This window comes from Pelobates fuscus, chromosome 3 (assembly GCF_036172605.1).
Source record: "Pelobates fuscus isolate aPelFus1 chromosome 3, aPelFus1.pri, whole genome shotgun sequence".
NCBI lineage: Eukaryota > Metazoa > Chordata > Amphibia > Anura > Pelobatidae > Pelobates > Pelobates fuscus.
In genome coordinates this window covers 228105122-228126588 of record NC_086319.1, presented here as the reverse complement: position 1 = coordinate 228126588, position 21467 = coordinate 228105122, and the positions used below count along the sequence as shown (strand labels likewise).

The 21467-nt window shown below is 40.0% G+C and overlaps 1 protein-coding gene across 1 annotated transcript in view; it reads left to right on the top strand.

The window, feature by feature from the left end:
• The window catches only part of HGF (hepatocyte growth factor), a 161763-nt gene that overhangs the window by 114400 nt on the left and 25896 nt on the right, over nt 1–21467 (top strand). Inside the window, exons 11-15 of the mRNA XM_063445443.1 lie at nt 700–833; nt 3497–3535; nt 4226–4319; nt 11512–11586; nt 12598–12741. Of these exons, the coding sequence (XP_063301513.1) occupies nt 700–833; nt 3497–3535; nt 4226–4319; nt 11512–11586; nt 12598–12741 (486 nt within the window). The remainder of the gene's footprint in view (nt 1–699; nt 834–3496; nt 3536–4225; nt 4320–11511; nt 11587–12597; nt 12742–21467) is intronic.

The window sequence follows — 21467 nt, the reverse complement described above, 5'->3', positions numbered from 1 at the left end:
GATTGGCGGATCACTGAGGTTGCTGCATATGTGTTGATTGTCCTTAATGCTTCTCTATGAGAAACATTTGATTGGACACAGATCATCGTCTGAAGATTCCACAGTAGGAATATCAAAATGCAGTAAGGAGTCTACCCTGGGGATGGAGTGCAGGTAGGCTTATGGGCATATTTAAAAGATGTTTTTAAAAAAACCAAAATAAAATAAAAACTATATGTGGGTTGAGTAATTAAATCCAATAAAGAAACACATCTAACTTAAAAAAATAAACAGCTTTAAAAAAAATAAAATTACAATGACCTTTAACTACGTATCCCATAAATTATCAGCACCCCACTAAATAGAATGATAGCATGTTTGGCTGATCAACTTCATGATGTAGACACAAAGAAGAAATTGAGACCAAAGAAATGCAGGGACATCAAAATTGTGTATCTTTGTGTTGGTTTTTTTTTTCTTCTATATTTTAAGTTAACCTTTTATATAATGCATTATATGGAGTATTCCTTCAATATGTATTTCACAATGTATTATTTTCTCATCAGGGATTATAATGTATTTTACATGACTTCTGATTAGGAATGCACATTATTTTAATTTTCATAATTAATGGTAAACATGTAATTGTCATACTAAAGTTTTTTTTATATTTTTGTATTTTTTTGTATTAATATGTATTCTTTGTTTTATGTACCTAAGGCATACGTTTAAGGAACCCAACATATCTATTATTGAAAAGAACTACTGTCGAAATCCTGATAATGATGTACATGGACCGTGGTGCTATACAGATAATCCCTTAGTACCATGGGACTATTGTGCTATATCCAGATGTAAGTATTTAAAAATATGATGGACTTAGAAAAACATTGCCAATGTTTGAATTACAGTAGTAGAATAAGGAAGTATTAATGGTCTGCATCAGGCAATAGAGTGTGATTTAATATATATATAACCAACCGGTCACTACACCCTACTATAATTCCTCTCTTCCCTACTGATAATGCCTGGTGTCCGGTAAAAGTACTAGACCACCTACGGTCAACTCTGCACGGTCACCTACTGGACTCTCCGCTCTTAACACTACAAGGGCACCCGTTAACCACAGCAAAATTGATGGTTCATATCAGAATTCTGTTATCTAAGCTCAGACACAACCCGATTGCATTCTCTAGGCACTCCTTCCGTATAGGAGCAGCCTCTAGCACTAACACACCGGTCCATATCATCAAGAGACTGGGGCGGTGGAAATCCTCCATATATACTGCATATATTCCACAGCCGGAGAAAGAGCTTCGCCAAGCTTTCAGCAACTTGGTTTTGTAAAAAATGCAATAAAGTGTGTATTTCTCGAATTTATCTTTTTGCCCTCTTTTATTTACAGGCCCACTCGTACGTTGGTTTCGGCACACCACAACCAACTTTGCTCACAGTTACTATCCATTACGTATTTAAATTCCGAGCACAAGTTAAAAGGCCTGAACTTGTGGAGGCCTGAATTTGTGGGAGGAGTAAGTCCCCTACTTAAACTCCCAGCCCCTACTCACCTCTGCCTTTCAGCTGATTGTTCCCACCCACCTACACCCTGTTATAATTACATTCTCCTTGGTGGGCCCTCTTTTATTTACAGGCCCACTTGTACGTTGGTTTCGGCACACCACAACCAACTTTGCTCACAGTTACTATCCATTACGTATTTAAATTCCGAGCACAAATATATATATATATATATATATATATATATATATATATAAAATATATATATATATATATATTGCATGAAGCATATTGTAACCTTTATTAGTGATTATATTAGCTAACAAATGCTTAAAATGTGTTTCATGTAAAATATTTTGATCTGTTAACTTCGTTACTTTGCTTCCTTTTCTATGCATGCTTGTTTTGTCATGATTACAGTTTTGCATCATTTAGCACAAACATCAAACAAAATGTGGAAGTGTGGAAAGATGAACTAAATAGTCACTCAGTGAATAGAGTTAAAGTTGTGTTTTCCTTCCCACGTGCAATTTATCATGCAACTGAGATGCAAATGAGAAACAAATCAGATACATATGCATTGTGTGAACCATGTAACCGTGTTTGTGTATGTTCTAGTATCCATGTTTATTTGTGACAGAAACCTAGAAATAAATCATATTAAAAATAAGTTTTTTCACTAAGTGGCAATTCTTTTTTGTTTTTGCTTTAAGGGGTTGAAATATAAAGTTATAATGTTACATTATGTACGTTTACTGGTGTTGACACGGTAGAAGGATACAATTTAAAATACTTTTTCCACAACTTGATGAATTATAACACTCAGATACTGCAGGTCTATGCAGAGATTGGGGGTGGGGGGTGTGTTTATGTTTTTTGGCGTGTTTCTTATGTGTACTTCAGTATTTTGTTTGGTGTTTGTGGTAATTAAGTTTATTGTGTAAATATTTGTTTCCTGGGAAACTTACATTTTGGGGGGAGTTAATTTAAGTATATTGTAAGCAGAGTATTTTATTATTTTTGATATGTTTGCATCATTTATAGAGTTGTTTCATAAAATCTCCAATATCAGAAAACATTAGATAACTGAGACAGAATCTAAGCAAATGTTTACACATGGGGACTTTAAAGCAAAGCAGATCTGCCAATTTAGAGGGTATTTGCGTATTTCACATGCACGAAGAGTACAACACTGAGGTCTGTAGAAGATCCTCTGTAGACAAAGCCTGAATCCCATAGCCTTTATTTGTAATGGCTACTGGGTAGAGATCTCGCGAACATAAAATTTTCCGTTCACGAATGGCGAACGCGAATTTCCGCAAATGTTCGCGAACGGGCGAACCGGGCGAACCGCCATAGACTTCAATAGGTCGAAGACGGGACCGGAGGCACAAACAGAAATGCAGAGCCTGCCCCACGTCAAGCACTCGCCTCCACCTTAAGCCACCACAATCCCGCACCGGACGTGAAGCACCACTGGGACAGATCCGACCACCCGACAAAACAAGCTTCCACCACCTCAAGCCGCGAACCCGGCACTCAGCCAGAGACTTGCCTTTGTTGTTCCAGGTATCAGGGACTCCCAGGGCCTGCACCTGGTGCCCAGAAGGGATCGGATGAGCACAAGCAGTAAACAGCAGCCTGCCAAGCATGTCCTCCACACCATGCCTTTGATCACATGTACTGCTCTCTGCACATTAACTAATCGTAAAGTAGCAAGTGTTTAAACATGTCATTATTTCACCTCCTAAAGAGTTTATTGTCGTAGTTCCTTACATGCCTTTACCTTAACCATTCATGTATTATGTTATTCACTAGTCTCATCTCATGGGGCGACTCACACTTGATTTATAACTAGTGGTGTAGCTGCTGATATAAATACACAGTTGATAACGTGCAAGCTACACCCTATACATGACAAGCCATCTTTCACAACAATGTATTTTTGTGTTCATTTTAAAGAACTATTTTGATGATGCATTTTTTTTTTTTAAATCAGGTGAAGGTGATACAACTCCACTAATGGGAAACCTTGATAGTAAGTATTCTTCAGTATTATTCACTGTCCTAAATTGTATTGACTCTAAAATTTGGAAGATAAATATCTATCAACTCTGATTGGAATTTACATGAAAAGTGCCCACTAGTGATGTCCCGAACAGTTCGTCGGGAACCGTTCGCTGGCGAACATAGCGTGTTCGTGGTCGCGAATAACGCGCGATGTTCGGTCCGCCCCCTATTCGTCATCATTGAGTAAACTTTGACCCTGTACCTCACAGTCAGCAGACACATTCCAGCCAATCAGCAGCAGACCCTCCCTCCCAGACCTTCCCACCTCCATGACGAATAGGGGGCGGACCGAACATCGCGCGTGTTTGCAACCGCGAACACGCTATGTTCGCCGGTGAACGGTTCCCAGCGAACTGTTCGGGACATCACTAGTGCCCACATATGGGGGAAAACCAAAAACTGTTTTCTATTGACAAACTTTACTTAGCACCCTTTCTGGTGATTGAATTTATACATGGATATGAATGATTATTTCTAAATAATACAGTTTTAATAACACCTCTTTTATAGGGTATTTTATTTCATGTGACGGCACCTATTGGTAATTGTCCAGAAAAGAAGCATTGCTTGTGTAATTATCATTATTTGTATAAAAAAGTTAAATTTATTAAACTGTACCAAGCCTTGCATATATCTCATATTTGTTATATTAATATAGGCCCAATCACATGTGCATCAACTAAGCAAGTAAGAGTTGTGAATGGATACCCAGCCCAAATGAGGAACGGCTGGATGGCCAGTTTAAGATACAGGCAAGTCATGTGAAGTTTTATTAAATGCTTTAGTAGTAAATATGCACAGCACATGCCTTATTTCATTGTTTTGTTATATGTTGCATTGATTTCCATAGGATCGTATATTAGTATATTACCTAGATCACCTCAATGGTGGCTTTTAAATAAATGTCTTACATTTAATTTAACTGTTCACTTATCTTTATTATTTGTTGACTATCTTATGTATTTTTAGTTATTTTTTTCCAAAATATCACTCATCATATAAATGTCAAATTAGCTTTTCTCATCCACTGCACAACCAAAGGCACTAAAATAAGTACTTTGTTGAGAATACGACATGCTCATGTCATGGGGTGTCCCTATAGGAAGCACCTCTGGTGGCCATCTTCATGACAGGTGCTAGAGGTGTTACTAGCCACCAATGTGAACACTACCTTTTGTCTGAAAAGGCAGTGTTTATATTGAAAAGCCTGTGGGGACAGTCTATAGACACCAGAAATAATACATTAAGCTGTAGTGGTGATGGGGACTATATTGTCCCTTTAACTACAAGTATCTTAATTCCTTGCATGTCTATAATTGATTCAGTCTCTTATCTGCAATTATATGCTTTATCATTTGGAATTAAATGTAATAAAGGCAAGGTTTTGTTCATCTAAGAGACATGTCAGAACTTTTTTTAGAATAAAAATTTGGTATATTATAATAATTTAGTAGAACAGAACTAAAGACGCATGAATAATATTCTGCTTATCTTTAAATAATTAATATTGAGATATTGTGACTAAATAAACCAGTAGTAGCTTTATCACAATTTTATATCCCAAAATTATTTGACCCGTAGAAATCTTATAACATTGAAAAATAATTATACATACAGAATATGTACAATTACAATAAGTTAATAAATGAATAATAATTACCACACTCAATTTACTATCACTACAGAGGGGGAAATCAGAAAAACACCTTTACAATATAATACTTATTTCGGACAATCGTGTTGTCTGTCTGTGATCTCTGAATTTGCACCTTCCTTTCAAGTCATCACTTTTCTCTTAGTTTACATCCCTCTAGAGCAGGGGTTCCCAACCCAGTCCTCAAGTACCCCCTACCGGTCCAGGATTTAGGGATTACCCTGTTTTGTCTAAAGTGTTTTTTTTGTTTTATGACAGAACTGGATAATCCCTAAATCCTGGATTATTAGGGGGTACTTTAGGACTGGGTTGGAAACCATTACTCTAAAGGATATTTTCACAAAAGACAGGCCGCATCTTCCTCTGTTATCTCTAACCTCATTTCTTTTATTTATTGTAACTATTTTATGGAACATTTAATCATCATTCCACTACCTGCTTCTGAGTATGAATTTGGTTGATTCTGATTGTTCATTGGATCATGCAAATATTTTACCACAATGTTGATTACCTAAAAACCCATCATTTGCTTGGCCTCCAGGTGGCAGAGTTGCATTGCAAATTTAATTTTGTATCCATAAATAAATATCTCACAATAATGTCTGTCCTAAGACGAGATAAATAAATATTGACATATTGATATATCTCCAAACACTAACCTCTTTCGAATCACATGTTTATTGCAATGCCTTTTTAGAAACATTACAAAGAAAATCTGGTGTAAGTGATCTAAACCTCATTTTGTACACTAACATAGGAAAGATGTGAAATAGATACTACAGGCTGTAAATGCATAATATAGATAAAGTAACATCACATAATATACAAACCGTTTAAAGTTCCTGCAACTACTTCTATTTCTCTGACAAGATGTAACAGAATCGTTGCCCTCTCATACCTGTCTTAACCAGTTAGGAGCTTTTCTTTATGATCTATAGGTTCCTATTAAAGCTTGCTTAGCAGCTGATTAGTGCAACTATATACAGTCCCACTCAGTTTTGTGAATGGTGAGGTGCGTAGAACACACTTAGATACCAGCTACACATAGATGAACAAATATTTATATAGCCCGAGGAAAAACTATACATTTAGCCTCTACTGTCTAAAAGAGAGGAGGTGAACTTCAAAATCACTACAACTAAAAATATAAAAATCTATATCAAATAGAAAAGGACATGGAACCTCATTGCACAATAACCTATATGCCAGGTCCAGACTGGACTGAAGTCAAATCCCAAACTAAAAAAAAAGCCAAGTGATTGAAAAACAAATTATCAACTTTACAGTGGTTGGAATTAACATATAAAAATACATTTCAAATAAAAATAACAGGTGCATGCCAAAGCTAGGAACACAAGAATCCTGGATAATTTGTGAACATGTCAAGGATTTTTGCAGGCAGCAGAGAGAATGGTCAGTAAACATATTTGGTGAGACAGAATAATTGAGAAAGCTTGCCAGAAATCTGCAGCACTCTTTGAATACTCCTAGGAATTTAAAACCCATAATTGGGCACCGGGTAGATGGAAGACTGACTTTTTAAAGTTAAATAGGTTAATTGCCTACTAAAGTCTGCAGCAGGCACCTTTGTGTGATAAAAGTTCTCTTAAGAGTGAAAGATAGCTACTAAGGCAAACACACTATGCTGTAAGATACATTTGAAAATTCCATCTTTTTTTTTTCATGGAGGCTGTGTGAAGCACAGCCAGGGGAGGTGGGATGAGGGCTGCATAATAAAAGTGATTTAACTTCTAAAGGTCAAAGAATTAAGCAAGGGCACCACAGATAATATATACACAACCCCTTCTTTATTAAGGTAAAGTTGTTTTGGTGTCCCAGAGCAGCTATTTTAGATCAATCAGTTAGGAATTCACATATGTCTGTTCTTGTCAAATATAATATGCATGATTTTTTTCCGTGTATAAGACGACCCCTATATAAAATTAAGAAATCAATATTTTAAACATCAAATAGAACAACTTTGATATTTTAGAGGTGACTTCTGAGGACAATAACACACTTCTGATTCTCATGCCTCCCCTGTGCTATGGTACTCTGTGGAGTTAATGGCTTTACAGTGCATGCTGGAAGACTACAGCTCTGATGTCTGCTGCAGCTCCCATGCATATACGGACCTCTTCCTCCTTGCCACATCATTCAGAAGTGGATCAGTGGGAGGGAGGCCAGGTATGTGTGTGGGCTGTGGCACACAAAAATGCGGCAGACACCATCTTGACTTTTGCCCAGCGCAGAAGTGGTTTTTGTTTAACCCATGCAGTGACATTCTGTGTATAAGATGACCCTCAATTTAGAAAAAAAACAGTCTTATACATGGAATAATTACGGTAAATTGCGGAATTAGGATTGTATTCCATGGAAAGCAGTTTTACACTTTCATGTGGAAAACATAAACTGCATGTTTGTTTAATTTGGGATATATCTTTTAAACAGTGTTTTTTGTTTTCCTCCTCCTCCTCTCCTCCCTCTTCTTCCGTCACCGGCTGAATACGCATGCGCGGCAAGAGCCGCGTGCGCATTTAGCCAGTCCATAGGAAAGCATTATCAATGCTTTCCTATGGACGCTGGCGTCTTCTCACTGTGAAAATCACAGTGAGAAGCGCGGAAGCCCTCTAGCGGCTGTCAATGAGACAGCCACTAGAGGCTGGATTAACCCATAGGTAAACATAGCAGTTTCTCTGAAACTGCTATGTTTACCGAAAAAAGGGTTAATCCTAGCTGGACCTGGCACCCAGACCACTTCATTAAGCTGAAGTAGTCTGGGTGCCTATAGTGGTCCTTTAACTAAACTTTAATTTACACACAATATGCTGCTGCATCCTCTAGTAGGCAATTATCAGATCATGCGATAAAGTACTTGTAAATTAACACTTTAGGCACCCAGACCACTTCAGCTCATTGAAGTGGTCTGGGTGCAAACTCCCATCACTCTTAACCCTGTAGTGGTAATTATTGCAGTTTATAAACTGCAATAATTACCACTGAGGGTTAACTCCTCCTCTAGTGGCTGCCTTCCAGACAGCCACTAGAGGGACTTCCGGAATTGAAATGGACTTTTGGTCCATTATCTGACACTGGACGTGCTCATGGACGTCCTCGCGGTTGATTGAATAATGCTTTCCTATGGGGAGATCCTAATGCGAACGCGGCCATTGCACATTAGGTTTCCCCATCGGCGTTGGACCCAGGTAAGTGATGAAGGGGTTAATAACTCCTTCAGCGCCGTGCGAGGAAATCTTGACAGAGGGGAATCTATAGTGCCTATAGTTTGTTTTCCTGACACTATAGTTTCCCTTTAGGCACACTGTGCAACAAGGGAAGTTTAATAATTAGTGTGAAGGGAGGCTGTATGAGTCAAAGCCTGGGGACATGTGGTTAGAACTGCAAAAAAAAAGTGATTTAACTCCTAAACAGCAGAGAATTGAGCATTCAGACTGCAGAGGCATGACTTATACACCAAAACTGTTTTTGTAAGCAACATTTTGTCGTTGCTTAGATTGTCCTTTTAAACAGCGGTGTATTTACAGCATTTGCCTTGGGAGGCACTTTCAGAGGGGGCGACAAAAAAGCCACCCCCAATTGCTCTGTCAAATGCCTTGCCAGACTCTTGTCCTGGGGGGCCCAGGAGTTGGCTGGCTGACTACCTCAGGGCCCCCCGAAGGTTTGCATGTGCTGATGTTGCGGTGCGTGCGAGGGAGCACTGTCCCCTGAGCTCTCCCCTGTTCAGCTCCCTAGCTGCCTCCAATGTGAGCCTGCCATCCCGACTGCCCGCCCCCCCGCCCGCCCAACTGCCTGCATGTCTGCCAGGCTAGTCAGCAGCATCCCCACTGGACCCAAGGGAAGGATCCACTCCAGCACTCCCAAAGGTAGGGAGGCTGGGTGGATTGCATTTATTTATTTATTTTTAATTGTGAGTGTGTTAGTGTGTGTCTGTTAGTGAGTTTGTGTGTGTGTGTCTGTTAGTGAGTGTGTTAGTGTGTGTCTGTTAGTGAGTGTGTGCATCTGTCAGTAATTGTGTTAGTGTGTGTCTGTTAGTGAGAGTGTTAATGTGTCTATTAGTGAGTGTATTAGTGTGTTCTATTAGTGAGTGTGTTAGCGTGTGTCTGTGAGTGTGTTAGGTTGTCTGTTAGTGAGTGTGTTAGTGTTTGTCTGTTAGTGAGTGTTAGTGTTTGTATCTATTGGTGAGTGTGTTAGTGTGTGTCTATCAGTGAATGTGTATGTCTGTTAGTGTGTGTCTGTCAGCTAGTGTATGTGTGTCTGTCAGTCAGTGTGTGTGTCTGACACTGAGTGTATATATGTCTGTCAGTGAGTGTTGTATATGTGTGTTTGTCAGTGTGTATCTATCACTGAGTATATGTGTGTCCCGGTGTGTGTCTGACACTGAGTAAGTGTGCCTCTGTCAGTGAGTGTGTTTGCATTTCTGTCAGTGAGTGTGCATGTGTCCTGTTAGTGAGTGTGTATGTGTCTGTCGCTGAATTTGTGTCTGTCATTGAATGAGAGTGTGTGTAACTACGAATGAGTGAGTGTGTATGTCTGTGAATGTGTATCTTTCAGTGAAAGTGTGTGTTGGTTAAACAGTGTGTGTGTCAATGACTGTGTATCTGTAAGTGAGTGTATGCCAGGGCATGTGTCTGTTTGGAAGAGAAATTTGGAAGTGTGTGGGGGGGAGGGGAGTATGGTGCCAAAGATTTGTTATGCCTAGGGCAACACAAAACCAGAATACACCACTGCATTTAAGTATAATACATTAAGTTACAATTAACAAAAAGAATGTGGGAAGTAGTAGTAATGCACTAAAATTGTGGGAACTCATTGCTGATATACTGTATATCTTAGATCCAAATTCAGAATACTAATAAACAATGCCAAGATTGCCACAGATCCCATAATGTATATTTTTGTGCTGGGAACTAATCTAATACATTTTATTCATGATGGACTAGTCTTTAATAGAGATTAATTATTATAATGACAGGTATTTCTCTTGACCTCTATCCTCTTGGACGGATTCAGAGATGGAAGGTACCACGCCAACATCATTTGCATGGAGGCAAAATAGTCAGTCCTTGGGACAGGAAAAAATGCACAATAGGCAAAGGAGGTGTGCAGAAAAAATAGTCAAATTTATGTTCTTATGATCATTAAGAGAGAGAGACCTTATAAATATTTAATTATATTGCTATGTTGTTTAATCTCTACCATTGTTTTGCATTGTTTAATAACACTACACAAGACTATATAACTGATAAGAAAATATGTTGTTAATTTTTAGAGCTAGCTTTGTGGTAGCTGGCATTTTGTCAGAACTTGTAATTATATCTTCTATCTTTCACAAGTCCCATGCATCTGTGTTCCATGTTGTTAAATATTCCAAATAATAATGATCCAGATGGAAAATGACCATATCATAACCCGTTTGCCTTCCATTTATAGAGTTTAAGTTGTGCAATGCTTTAGAACTGAGCTACAGTTATCTTGAATAAATTATAGTATCAAGGCCAGTTAGCATAGATAAAAGTGATGGCATGTGTAAAACTGTGTTAGTTTCTCATGCTCCCGATTCCCTGTGTTGCACCCCTTTGAGTGTTCAGAGTATTTTAAGTAAACACACTACGAGAGTTATAATAATTTTGGCTATGTCTCTGTGTAGTGGCTACATTTGTATAATCTTGGCAAGTGTGCTCGCTGACTAATACATAGTTTGCTTTGAGCTATTAAAGATTAGAACAGGGCATAAGTGAATCAGATTTGCTTAGTTTAACCAGATGTTTGATCCCTAGTAGAAACAGACCTACAGGAAACAAAAAAAAAAAAAGAAAAAAAAGAAAGAAAGAAAGAAAGAAAAGACACAAGAAAAAACAAACACACATTTATATTATCCTGCTGTCTTTCTGTTGCAATAAAGATTAGCCGTAAATTACTCTGGGTTTTTTCCAGCCTTGCTTTCTGATGTTTTAAACATCTGTGTGATTTGGATTAACTATGTAATGCTAACTTTTTTTTAATTGCTGCCCTTTTAGACTGAAGTAATGGACTATGAGTGACAAACCTAAAGTTAGCCAGGAGTAAATTGAAATTAAATGATTTTATACACTAACATATCTTTTTTGGAAAGCATCCATCCCATGTCACACTTTTGATAATTTTTCAAGCACTCCTGTATTTTAAAATGTCAAATATAAACATGTGAATATATGTTGAAATGTTTATAAAATATTGCTTATTTTACTTTGTTCTTTTTATTACATTACTTATTTTCTTTTTTTTCTCAGGAATGAACATAAATGTGGAGGCGCTCTTATAAAAGAAAACTGGGTTTTAACAGCAAAACAATGCTTTCTTTCAGGGTAAATACTTTATGTTGCTTTTCTCCTGATCATATGGCTTTGGTAACCAAACATTAAATCCACAATAAAAAAAAGGTGATAAATGAAGCAAATGCGAATATAATTTATGCTGTGAATGGACAAAAATAATGGGCATAAAGCTTGCACCTTGATTAGTACTTGCTCAAATCCCAAATACGTGTCATTATAGATAGAATTGATAGTATTTAAATTTCAGAGTGATTCTACTTATAGGGGAAGTCCACAGAGGAATACGTCATGAGAGAGCTTGCAAGGGGGGCAGGTAAAGAGGCAGTTGGTTCCCATCCTATATACCTGTGGACAAAGCCCAGCACCAATCACAGAGGCATACAGGGGCATAGATAAAAGTGATGGCATGTGTAAAACTGTGTTAGTTTCTCATGCTCTTGATTCCCTGTGTTGCACCCCTTTGAGTGCTTAGAGTATTTTAAATAAACACACTATGAGAGTTAGACCCTGTTTAGGGTTTCCCTAAACTAGGGGCAGGCTCAGAATCACCATGGCTGAGTGCAATCACTCAGCCAAAGGGATTTAAGTAGATTTAAAGGACTGTAAGCAGCACTCACTTTGAGCACTGCATGTAGCTCACCTGTCAGTCTGGAGCCATGCAATGGCATTGCATCTATTTATACCTGGGTTGTCTTAGTGTGAGCAAGCATTTAAGCCTGCTCTCACCAAAAACATTAAGATGTTCCATGTCATCCTAATGTTGTAAAGCCCTTTTTGTTATTGACTACATTGAATGTCCCATCAGTTATAAGGGGTTAATATAATCCCTGGGGAAAGCAAAAGCTGTACAAAGAATGTCAGTTCTGAAGGATTTCCAAAATAAAATATTACAAAACAATAATAAATTATTATTATATATCAACAACAAGTTGTATATATGAGCTGTATTGAAAGTGCATATACATTTAATATTTGCTTGTAATTATTATGTACTTATGATATTTATATTTTTTACATTGAATTTCTTTTTTATTCCATTAGGGATATTGACTTAAAAGATTATGAAGTATGGCTTGGCGTCCATAATATTTACAGCAAAACAGAAAAGCATAAACAGGTCATAAATATTTCACAAGTGGTGCATGGACCAAAAGGATCTCATTTAGTTCTGTTGAAACTTTCCAGGTGAGATTGCTATGAGTTTCTATTGATACTGGGTTGGTCAGGAGGGTGCACTCTCTTCTATTTCTAGAGAATGCAAGAAATCTGAAAGGCAATGTTCTCCAGTGCAATTTCCTTATGACACTGCTAATGTAAAATTACATGGGTGACAAGTAACTTGGTTTAATTAGTATACAAAATTACATTTGTGTTTCCCACTGTATGGTGAGCTGTTACCATCTGGTACTTAGGGATAATCAGTAAATATATCCATAAATGCATACTGTACTAAATTACTTTTATATTTATTGAAAATTGGAAGAACGTATGGATGGGTAGGTGGATGAAGGAATGGTAGCTTTGATTCCAAAGTGCTACATACTTTAAGCATTTCTCAATAAAGTTGTTTTGGTATCAGAAGGTCCTGGTGCCATCTTAACTAAAGGGGCTTAAACTATTTCTGAAAGGTACCTTTCTCACACAGATTTATGAATGGGGAGTTGGCGCCTTTCACGGGCATCCAGTCCAAGGCCTCCTCATTGAAGCCTTGGACATCACTATAAACTAGGGTGGAGAGTGGATTAGAGTGTTCACAAATTTAGGGTCAAACCATTAATAAGCAGTTTATTTCCTTAAGGTAAGATGGCTCCCAGGACCTCCTGGCATCATAAAAACTCAATTGAGATGAAGCTGTTATGGTGCCCACAGTGTTCCTTTAATTTTACAATAGCAGAGGGATGAACACCATCTTGAATTAAAGTAAAATGTACATGTAAAGCATTACATATGGTTAATATATTTCACTGTTTTTATATGAATGATCAGGAAAGATGGTTAAGTGAAGGAAATAATTATTAATATGTTAAGGAATCAATGTGGACATTATATGTTTTCACCTAGATAGAGACACACAGAAATTGCATCCATAATATCTTTTAATTGAAAACAGATGTTTTCAAAAGACAGTTTGCAGATGGAGGCTTGTGGACTGCTAGCTGCCTGTGTTCATATTTTACAGTGAGTCAAAGAGCAGTAATAATAGTACAAATTGGGAGTGGAGAACATCTATCTAGCTTTCAGTTCTTCTCACGGAAGCTTGGTTGCAAAGGAAGTGAGTGAAACAAAGAATATGTAATATTTAGTTGTATTTATAGTAGCCTACAGAGTCAATTACATGAAAAGAGTTTCCCATTCATGGGCTGGATTCTATTAAATATAAGAGTTCCATGATGGTGTTTTCAAATGTTCTAGTTTAGATAGGGAATTGTAAAATTAAGCCATCCAGACATTTTCAAAATTTGATCTCATCTTGGTCTGTAATGCCAACAAAACTTTCTTTTCATCTTTTCATTTTTTTGAGTAGCTAATTTGTGTGTGTTTTCTATTAAAATAAAGAGAAAAAATATTTTAGTAATAATATTATACCCCACCCCAGAAAAGGGGAGTGTCAAACCTGTTGTGAATACTTTAGGCATGGACTAATCTCCAACAACATTTAGCATAGCATTAATGCATCATTTGACATGTTCCCAATATGCTAATAAGGGACCACCTTAATTTGGAGGAATCCTTCTGATCCATGGACATTTCTAGGGTATGCATAACGCCTTGCTTGATTAGTTTGCTTGTGAAAGACTCTTTATCTTTTTTTTTTTGCCAGTCATTTTTTTTATTGTGGTATTCAGGACACATTCAATATAATGAAAGGATGTATACATCAGAAATATAATATGGTAAATCACGTCAGGTGGCATACATAGGAAAAATACCTAATTTTAAGTGAGAAAAGGTAAAATAAACATATAGTAAACTGGCACCAATGCATGCACAGGAATTTAAAGAAAAATAAATGGCTTCAATATTACTATAAGAAACAAGAGCAAATATTCCACTTCTATGATGTTTAGAATAATAAAGAAAAAATATGTCTGAACATAATAAACAAAGACAACCCATAAACACTGGGGCCCACAGTTTTCAGTTAACTGTCCTTTAGGCTCCTTTTTATTCACTTATGAGCTTACAGCCTGCCTCAAGAACCAAAGTCAGCCTATTCCTAGACAAGAATGTTAGAGGAAACTCACAGAGAGTCCAAACCAGAGGGCACAAAGACAATCAAGCCAGCCCCAGGCCTGTAGAAGAGCCACCACCTGATCACCACTAGCCTTTTGACTGAGTCCTTCCCCCTGGAGAAATTGAATGGAAACATAGGTCATCAACCTCGGTATCTCCTCTCCTCCTCTTCTGCAGGTGTGGTCAGTGAAATGGGGGAACACACTTAATGGCTTTGCGCCTAGGAAGGGAGGTTGGTGCAAGAGAATATTGAAAAATAGGGTGCGGTCCTTGTGTGCCGCAGAGTAATGACAGGAGCCCGAATATGACATCATATTCCGGCTCCCGGCATCACTCTGTGGCGCGTGAGGGAGCTGAGCAGACAGCTCAGGGGAAAGTGCTCCCTCGCCAGCGCCGCCTGTCTGATTTTTAGTTAGCTGCAAGGCTAACAAGACATTTGCCCTGGGCATTTGGGGGCGGCTTTTTTTGCCGCCCCCTGGAAAATGCAGCCCAAGGCAGATGCCTTGTTTGTCTCGCGGCTAATACGTCCCTGCTCCTGACTGTCCAACATTTTTGGTAAAAAGAACTGGACTCTTTAAAAGTAAATATCATTGGTTCAATATTACCTTAAAGAAATGTATCATCCATGACTTTCAAACCCAGTGTAACTCCTCCCTTTCTACAAATTCAATATCCACTTCATAATATGTGTAACAGTTTTTTCTTTTTCTTGCCCGGCGAGTCTTTATTACAGAACATCTTTGTTGACATTGGTAGCTTCTGATATATCATTGCAGAGGAAGGCATCCTTCAACACTTTACAGTTTATGTGGACCACAAATGCCCTGTCATAGAGGATTATTGAGAAAAAAACTATATTTAAAAAAGCAATGGGAATACATGATTAATTAAATCGTATAATACACTTTAACCTGTAGCTCTGATGAACCAGGAAAATGAAAAAAACACCCTAGATATTAAACAGGATAAGGTTCATTGGGGTAATGGATTGGGTACTTATCAGTCTTTCATCACTGTTCCTACAGTGCTATACTTTTCCCTCCCCTTCACTATAGCACAAACTTACTCACTGATAATGAATGATGTTCATCGGCATAAATTGTTGAGGGTAACTAGCCATGTGTAGAATTTAGGTAGTTTTTTTTTTAATCTGCCAAATTAGGGATTATTCTAGCCTCGGTGAGGGAATAATCTAAATTTTATTTAAGACAGGAGGTGAATATTTGCTTTACCTTCTTTACTGAAACCTCCAGCAGCAAAGAAACAGTTAACAGAACTTTTCAAAACAACCAATCAGAACAAAGCAACAGTAGTATAAAACCCCTAAGCAGACTCTTCCACTTCCTCTTTCTTTGATGAGGTCGAGCAGGAGAGCAAGGAAACCAACAAATCCACCTTGTAGCAGACACATCCAGAGAAATAATCGTCAAGCCCAGAGAGAAAACAGATTACACTGCAAGAAAAAGGAAAACATTGTGAAAGTAAACTGTCAAGGCAAGATGTCATATCCATACAATATCAATTGCACATCATAATACCTGATGAATAAACAAGGTCTACAGATCTTATGAAGACCTAGTATCTAGTATGTACCTAAACTAAAAGGCATTGACTCAATTTGTACGTGAGGGTAACTCCGGAGAGCAGACCCAGCCAGGGCTGCCATCAGAAATTTTGGGGCCCCTGACAAAGCACAAGGTCTGGGCCCTCCTCCCGCCCCCTCCCTCCCGGGCCCGCCCACACCCTACCTAGTCCGCTGACAATGATGCAGGACTGAATGTGGTGTGCATAGTGGAAGTGAATTAGAATGTGTGTAATGGATGTAGTGTTTGTGTGTATTAGATACTGTTTGTGCAGTGAATGCAGAGTGTGTGTTTGTGTAGCGGATGCAGTGTGTATAGTGAACGCAGAGTGTGTTTGAGTAGTGGATGTAGTGTGTGTACAGTGATGTAGTGTGTGTTTGTGTAGTGGATGTAGTGTTTGTATGTACTAGATTAAATGTGTTTAGTGGATGCAGTGTCTGTAGAGGATGTAGTGTGTGTATTAGACGCAGTGTCTGTGTATAGTGAATGCAGAGTGTTTCAATTTGTGGTGGATGTAGTGTGTGTACTGTGAATACAGGATGTTTGTGTAGTGGATGCTGTGTGTACACAATCCAGAGTGTGTGCATAGTTTAGTGAATGCAGAGTGTGTGTTAGTGTGTAATGAATGCAGAGTGTGTTTTAGTGTGTAGTGAATGCAGAGTGTCAGTGTAATGAATGTAGTGTGTGTGTTAGTGCAGTGAATGCAGAGTGTGTGTAAATGTGTAGTGAATGCAGAGTGTGTGTAAATGTGTAGTGAATGCAGAGTGTGTGTAAATGTGTAGTGAATGCAGAGTGTGTGTTCATGTGTAGTGAATGCAGAGAGTGTGTTAGTGTGTAGTGAATGCAGAGAGTGTGTTAGTGTGTAGCGGATGCAGAGTGTGTGTTGGTGTAGTGAATGCAGTGTGTTAATGTGTAGTGAATGCAGAGGGTGTGTTAGTGTGTAGCGGATGCAGAGTGTGTGTTAGTGTGTAGCGGATGCAGAGTGTTAATGTGTAGTGAATGCAGAGAGTGTTTGAGTAGTGGATGTAGTGTGTGTACAGTGATGTAGTGTGTGTTTGTGTAGTGGATGTAGTGTTTGTATGTACTAGATGAAATGTGTTTAGTGGATGCAGTGTCTGTAGTGGATGTAGTGTGTGTATTAGACGCAGTGTCTGTGTATAGTGAATGCAGAGTGTTTCAATTTGTGGTGGATGTAGTGTGTGTACTGTGAATACAGGATGTTTGTGTAGTGGATGCTGTGTGTACAGTTGGTGCAGAGTGTATGTTAGTGTAGTAAATGCAGAGTGTGTGTCAGTATAGTGAATCCAGAGTGTGTGCATAGTTTAGTAAATGCAGAGTGTGTGTTAGTGTGTAATAAATGCAGAGTGTGTGTTAGGGTGTAGTGAATGCAGAGTGTGTCAGTGTAATGAATGTAGTGGGTGTGTAAATTTGTAGTGAATGCAGAATGTGTGTTAATGTGTAGTGAATGCAGAGAGTGTGTTAGTGTAGTGAATGCAGAGAGTTTGTTAATGTGTAGTGAATGCAGAGTGTGTTAGCGTGTAGCGGATGCAGAGTGTGTGTTAGTGTGGTGAATGCAGAGTGTTAATGTGTAGTGAATGCAGAGAGTGTGTTAGTGTGTAGTGGATGCAGAGTGTGTGTTAGTGTAGTGAATGCAGAGTGTGTTAATGTGTAGCGAATGCAGAGTGTGTGTCAGTATAGTGGATGCAGAGTGCATGTTGTATTAGTGAATGCAGTGTGTGTATTGTATTAGTGTATTAGTGTATGCAGGGTGTGTTGTGTTAGTGTATGCAGTGTGTGTGTTGTGTTAGTGTATGCAGTGAATGTGTTGTGTCAGTGTATGCAGTGTGTGTGTGTGTTGTGTCAGTGTATGCAGTGTGTGTGTGTGTTGTGTCAGTGTATGCAGTGTGTGTGTGTGTGTGTGTGTGTGTGTTGTGTCAGTGTATGCAGTGTGTGTGTGTGTGTTGTGTCAGTGTATGCAGTGTGTGTGTGTGTGTTGTGTCAGTGTATGCAGTGTGTGTGTAAATGTGCAATCTGGGGGGGAGGGGAAAGGGGAGGTGGAGGAAGGGGCATTTTCACAAACATTAAAAAAAAAAATGTATTTAATTAAATGGTTTCTCCCCCCTCCCTGCTTACCTTTGTCCAGGGTGGGGGGGGGGGGAGATTCCATGATCCCTGGTGGTCCGGTGGGGGGGAGATTCCATCCCTGGTGGTCCGGTGGGGGGCCCCCCAGGCAGCACACAGCTTCTCCTCTTCTCTCCTCCAATAACTCTCGCGAGACCCGCGGAGCGTTGCCATGGCAACCGGGTCTCGCGAGAGTTATTAGCAGAGACGAGAAGAGAAGAGGCTGTGTGCTGCCTGGGCCCCCTCTGCGGTAACAGGGAGCCGGGGGCCCGCGGCTGCACACATAGATCGCGATATTTGCTATCTATGTGTGCAGAGAGGGAAAGTGGGGCCCGGGACTGCCAGAGCAGTCCGGGCCCCCCAGGGCCGCCGGGCCCGTGACAACCGTTATGGTTGTCACCCCCTGATGGCGGCCCTGGACCCAGCACTTGGATGCCAAATCCGCCAGTTTGATGTCCAGCTCGGACAAGGGCCATTTTGCGGTTCTCAGGGGTAGAAACCAACTAGGCGATAGCTATAAGTCATATCGGTCCATTCCCAAAGGGAATTTAGTATTTTTCGTTTTCCAAGCTGTAACGCACCGTTTGTCCTGAGGAAACATCTGTGTCCGCGTGTCGTCAACATCCAGTGGTTAGTCCCAGATAGAATGCAAACCCTGTATCAGGTGTTTGCAGGGTCCTTTCCGGACTCCGTCATGAAGACTGATCCTTTTGATGAATCCATCCGTTAGCCAACGCGTACCAGGGGTGCTTGGTGTAGCGTCTAGGATGGTCGGTGGAGAGTCCCCTGTAGGGTTCCGCTGGTTTCTGGCAGTGAGGTCAGCGGGGTGGCATGAGGTCAGGCCAAGTGACCTTCTGGGTACGGGAGATTTGTCCTTCAGTCGTGATTGAATAACTGCTATAGAGGTAACACTGTCGGAGTGATACCTGGTGCGGCCAGCTGCAAGAGGGGGTCACCCAACAAGCACAAGCATACCATGCGGTATAGGCCAGCAGAGGAAGGGGTCACCTTCAGTCTGAACATAATCGGACACCGTAGGTACAGTAGTGCCATAGTGGTTAGCCGTATAATAATGTAACCAGACATTGCCGGTCCAGCAGTGCAGACGGCAGGAGGGGGTCACCCTCATATAACTGTAACCGGGCATTGCAGATCCAGCAGTGCTGTAGGTAAGAGGTGGTCACCCTCAGTGTGGTATCATAGAGGTCTGTACACCCAGTAGTGCAGTCAGCGAGAGGGGGTCACCCTCATTATGGTTAGAATGGGACCCTGTAGGTCCAGCAGAATAGTCCACAGGAGGGGGTCACCCTCAGTATCTGCGTATAGCAGGGCACCGTAAGAACAGTAGCTCAATCAGTGGGAGGGGTACCCTCTTTTACGGGTATACCCGGACGCTGCAGGTCCAGCAGTGCAGACTGTAGGAGGGGTTCCCCCTCAGTATGATAATAACAGGACATTGCCGGAGCATTAGTGTAGGAAGCAGGAGGGGGTCACCCTCAGCATTAATCCTACAGGACACCATAGAGCCAGCAGGGTACTCATTGGTAGCCAGAGGGAGGGGGTCACCCAGCCCAAAATGGTGTCACACGTCCATTATTATATCACATGTGGCATAGTCTTGTTAAACAATGATTTTTTAAACAATGATTTTTATTTGAGCATTAACATGCCCCTTTAAATCTGAGAGTCACATGTAATTAGTAAAAAAGCATGACAAGTCTACTGCTAAGATAGAGAACATAGTCACATTGCATCAGACATCACAGTAAACTGCAGTTGTGAGCTGTTAGAGTGCCTGGGACAGATCCTGCTATCCAGGATCTGTTACATATGCAGCATGTGAGACAGGCACAGTAAGTAGGGAGAGGAGAGGCTAGCCACATGGCCAGCAGGCAGCAGGGCAGCTCGGTGGGTGAGACCGGGCTGTTCGCAACGCACGGAGCCCATGCGGCTCCAAAAAAAGGCCACTGCGGCCACTGCGGCTCCAACAAAATGGCGCGGCCTACCGCGTGGTGATCGCGCGGCACTGCCACAGTTGAAAAAGCTGCTCACCAAGCGTCCAGGGGCAGCGGGGAGCAGGTGTGGAAGAAGGGAGAAAGGGTATGGGCAACAGAGCCCAGCAGGGGAACCCAGGGAGGAGAAACAGATTACAGGCAGAGCCAAAGCATCATAGCAGGGACACCCATTCCCCATACAGCAGAGTGAGAAAAACTGCATAAAGTAACCCAGAAGAACAATAAATCAATGAGCATTATCCAGAATCTATCAGATAAATAGCCTAAATACAGCAACAGATGTTAACAAGTGATACAGCAGCTACATAGCATGAAGTGGTATAGGAAATAACACAGAATAAACTGCCTAGCTAAACCCAGCAATAGACTGCCTAGATAAACACAGCAGACAAACTGTTAAAACAAATCCAGCAAGAGACCTGCCTAAATAAATCCAGCAATTAAGCTGCCTAAACAAACCTAGTAAATAGACTGATTAAATAGACTGTTTAACCCCTTAAGACCGGAGGGCGTACTATTACGTCCTTTTTAAAGCGGCTCTAAACGCCGCAGGACGTAATAGTACGCCCTCCGTTTTTTTGTTACTTACCCAGGGAGCCCCCCGCGGCACCTCCGTCCTCTTCAGCCCCCCCGGGCCATGTGAGAGTGAGGTCCTTGCGAGGACCTCACAATCACATGGCCGGGATAGCTGCCTGCTGTATTGCCAGCAGGGGGACTAACTGTAATGACAGTTAGTCACCCTGCTGGCTGGAAATAAAATTAAAATAATTAAAATAAGTGTAAAAAAAAATATATACTTAGCTCATATATATATATATTATATATATATATATATATGAGCTAAGTATATATATATATATACACATATACACACACATACACTGTCTAGGTGTATTTTAATATTAATATATATATATATAATTTTTTATATATATATATATATATTAATATCAAATTA